Raw genomic sequence first — 2,758 nt, forward strand, 5'->3', positions numbered from 1 at the left:
GAAACTGATCTTTATTAATTGAGCTGTTGTTTGGAAATGGTATAAATTTGACAATTTGAGTAAATGTAAATTTTTGGGACACTTTCAGGAAATACTCACAAATTACAAATTAATTGGAGAGTTGAAAAGTTCCCAGATATTTGAGTGCGATCGCATATTTGCAAAATTAAAACTCGTTAGCCTCAAATTGATGTAGCCTTGATGGGAATAATTGAATTGCAAACATCGTGAGATTGAAACGAATTTAAAGGCAATGATATTCGTCCACAGTTTTAGTGTTTCAAAGTTAAGCGATCAGTGATAATGAAATATCAAAATCCCATCTGGATTAGTTGGATATTTTTGGTAGTGACGTCGTTTTCTGTGACAATAATTAGTGGACAGGAATACGAATATGAGTATTATTATGAAGATGAAGTTTCTCCGATCATGAGTACAGGTACGACTCAATAAACCATTTGTGTCGACAAAAAAAAATGAAAAAGTAAATTTATATGAAAATTTTCTTAGTAACAACGACCAGAACAACCACCAGAACTACGACGAAAGCAACTCCCACTACTCGCATAGTGAGGCGAACGGCTGCTCCGGTCAGAAATGGTCAACAGATAAGGCAACAGCCCTGCACGATCAGGTCATGTTCCAATCTTTGTAAGTAACAATAGATTTGTTAGTAAATTAATCCTTGACACATATTTTTCAAACTCATTTGTTGTAAGTTCTTTTTTTTAAACAAACAAACAAATAAACATGAAAAGATAGGATTAAAACGGATTATGCTGGCACATTTTGATATGGCTATTTTTTTAACGTTGTTAAATATTCAAGTGTTCAGAAAGAGCATCAAAGTACCAAGTTCTGCAATAAGATTGCCTAATTGAAGGCGTTTTAAGTTCAAGCTGTTCCCGTTTTAAATGTTCTCATGATTTGTGAAAATCGCCTGAATTTATGCAACAATCTTGAAAAATATGTTTAGAATATTAATATTGATTTGATTTTTAACACTATTATAGAATTCGTTATTGAGATGAAAAAAAATCGTTTGGTCCTTAGGTTGCACTGAAATCGCTTTATTTTTTTTTCTTTTTCTTTTAGGGGGTCAGCAATCTGACGTGGTGGTCAACATAATTGCGGATATGTACGGCTATAGTGACATGCTAACTGGCAAAAGGAGGGTGGCTAGTGTTGTGAACAACAATGCCTTCAGCTATAATGGAATGAGAACCGTAGAACCGATCAGATATTGGTACACTCAGCAACGTAAGTTTTTGATCGTATTACATTTGTAACTTAATTTCTGATTGTGTTCTGCATTGATTGCAGAGCAAATTCCCATTATCGACTATGGGGGAGTTCGGCGTCCGGGAATGCGAGGCCAGGCTGGCGGTACCCTAATGGGCGGAGGCAATCGAAGGGTCGAATATGAATATGTGTATTATGAGGACGGCGAAACTGATTATGACTATTACAGCGATTATTTGACCCCAGGGAACGGCCAAAATGGTCAACCTAACATTTTTAACATTTGGTTCCGAAATCTTGTGAACGGGCGAAAAAGAAAAGTTTAAGTTCAGTTCGAAAACAATAAAAATATGTATTAAGTTCGTTTGTATATACAGTACGAATCGTTTTCTAATTGAAAGTCCAATCATTGCATTGATCCCTTAGACGAGTTTCCAGTTTCACATGTAAGCCGGTTAGTTTAGTGCAGATCGTTTACTTCGGACGTTGCCTCGAAGGCGAGTCGTTCTGCTTCACGTTCTGCCGCAATCCTAGCGTGTTCTTGAGCTATTTTTTCGTACAGCGTAAAATGCCTGTCTTTGGCCTTGGACACAGCTACCGTATCTCGAGGTAGAGATGCTTCCTGGAGATAAAAATAATAATTTGCAGAAAGTTAGAACAGCCAAACATGAGTCACTAACTAGCTTCAGCACTCACAATAACAGGTTGATGAGGATTGGCTCGTTCGGCAGCTATTTTGGCGTACAAAGCCATATGTCTATCGGCTGCTTTCTGGACAGCTTCGGTTTGCTGAGGGGATTTCGGTATGTGACTCAACTGTGGATAGAATCCATGAGCATCTGCGACGTACTCAACGGTCCGCACTTGATTCCTTGGATCGACGTAGGAAAATGATCCCTTAACCACACCACTTCCATCCGAAACTTCGCTGTGGGTACGATCAATGTGGCCAGGTCGACGACCAGCAGCATAGCTGAATGCGTATGGCTTTGGTGGAGGCGGAAGCGTGGTAATCTCTTCTTCGACTATGACATGTCCTCCGAGAAGATGGGATACATCACAATATCCCACAGAACTTACCAGTACCACCAATATCTAAGAATTGACCTTTCGATTATAATGCGCTAAAACACAGGTACGATTACATCAGTCTAAGCATATAAGAGCACACTTACGGCTATCCCTTCCAATCGTTGCATGTTGAACGGATCAAAAATCACTTTTCAGAAAAAACCACTTCTTTACACAACCAGCTTGTTTAAGCTACTGAATGCAGTTGGTTTGAAAGCTAGAGCAAAGCATTGGCGGAAGGTCACGGGACATTCATCGGGGAATGAATGAAACAGAAGCTTTAGTACGATGAATGAATGTTCCCCACCATTCCGAAACTTTATCCACAAGCTTTGCTGTAGCTTTCAAATGATAATGAGTATCTTTAAAAGCTCAATTGTTGTATAATTTCTTAGATCGGTTTATAGTTTTGAAACGATTATAAAATTATTTTTGGATATTTCTT

At 38.4% G+C, this 2,758-nt stretch overlaps 2 protein-coding genes across 2 annotated transcripts; one reads left to right on the top strand and one right to left on the bottom strand.

Moving 5' to 3' along the window:
- Window positions 1–303: 303 nt before the first annotated feature.
- Window positions 304–1,568, top strand: LOC129760205 (uncharacterized). The gene is made up of 4 exons (XM_055757806.1): window positions 304–439; window positions 511–651; window positions 1,096–1,260; window positions 1,324–1,568. The coding sequence occupies exons 1-4, from the start codon at window positions 304–306 to the stop codon at window positions 1,566–1,568; spliced, it is 687 nt and encodes a 228-aa protein (XP_055613781.1).
- Window position 1,569: 1 nt separating this feature from the next.
- Window positions 1,570–2,508, bottom strand: LOC129760204 (uncharacterized). Its single transcript, XM_055757805.1, has 3 exons — window positions 2,418–2,508; window positions 1,939–2,337; window positions 1,570–1,864 (listed from the first exon to the last, which is right to left on the bottom strand). The coding sequence occupies exons 1-3, from the start codon at window positions 2,439–2,441 to the stop codon at window positions 1,703–1,705; spliced, it is 585 nt and encodes a 194-aa protein (XP_055613780.1). The 5' UTR covers window positions 2,442–2,508; the 3' UTR covers window positions 1,570–1,702.
- Between the last annotated feature and the right edge of the window lie 250 nt (window positions 2,509–2,758).

This window comes from Uranotaenia lowii, unplaced genomic scaffold (assembly GCF_029784155.1).
Source record: "Uranotaenia lowii strain MFRU-FL unplaced genomic scaffold, ASM2978415v1 HiC_scaffold_506, whole genome shotgun sequence".
NCBI classification, from domain to species: Eukaryota; Metazoa; Arthropoda; class Insecta; order Diptera; family Culicidae; genus Uranotaenia; species Uranotaenia lowii.

Coding starts and splice junctions, on each gene's coding strand:
- LOC129760204 (XM_055757805.1), bottom strand. CDS start 2,441: ATGCAACGATTGGAAGGGATAGCC. Junction 2,338..2,417: donor AACGATTGGAAGGGATAGCC/GTAAGTGTGCTC, acceptor GTCAATTCTTAG/ATATTGGTGGTACTGGTAAG. Junction 1,865..1,938: donor ATCCTCATCAACCTGTTATT/GTGAGTGCTGAA, acceptor TTTTATCTCCAG/GAAGCATCTCTACCTCGAGA.
- LOC129760205 (XM_055757806.1), top strand. CDS start 304: ATGAAATATCAAAATCCCATCTGGATTAGTTGGATATTTTTGGTAGTG. Junction 652..1,095: donor CAGGTCATGTTCCAATCTTT/GTAAGTAACAAT, acceptor TTTTTCTTTTAG/GGGGTCAGCAATCTGACGTG. Junction 1,261..1,323: donor ATATTGGTACACTCAGCAAC/GTAAGTTTTTGA, acceptor CATTGATTGCAG/AGCAAATTCCCATTATCGAC.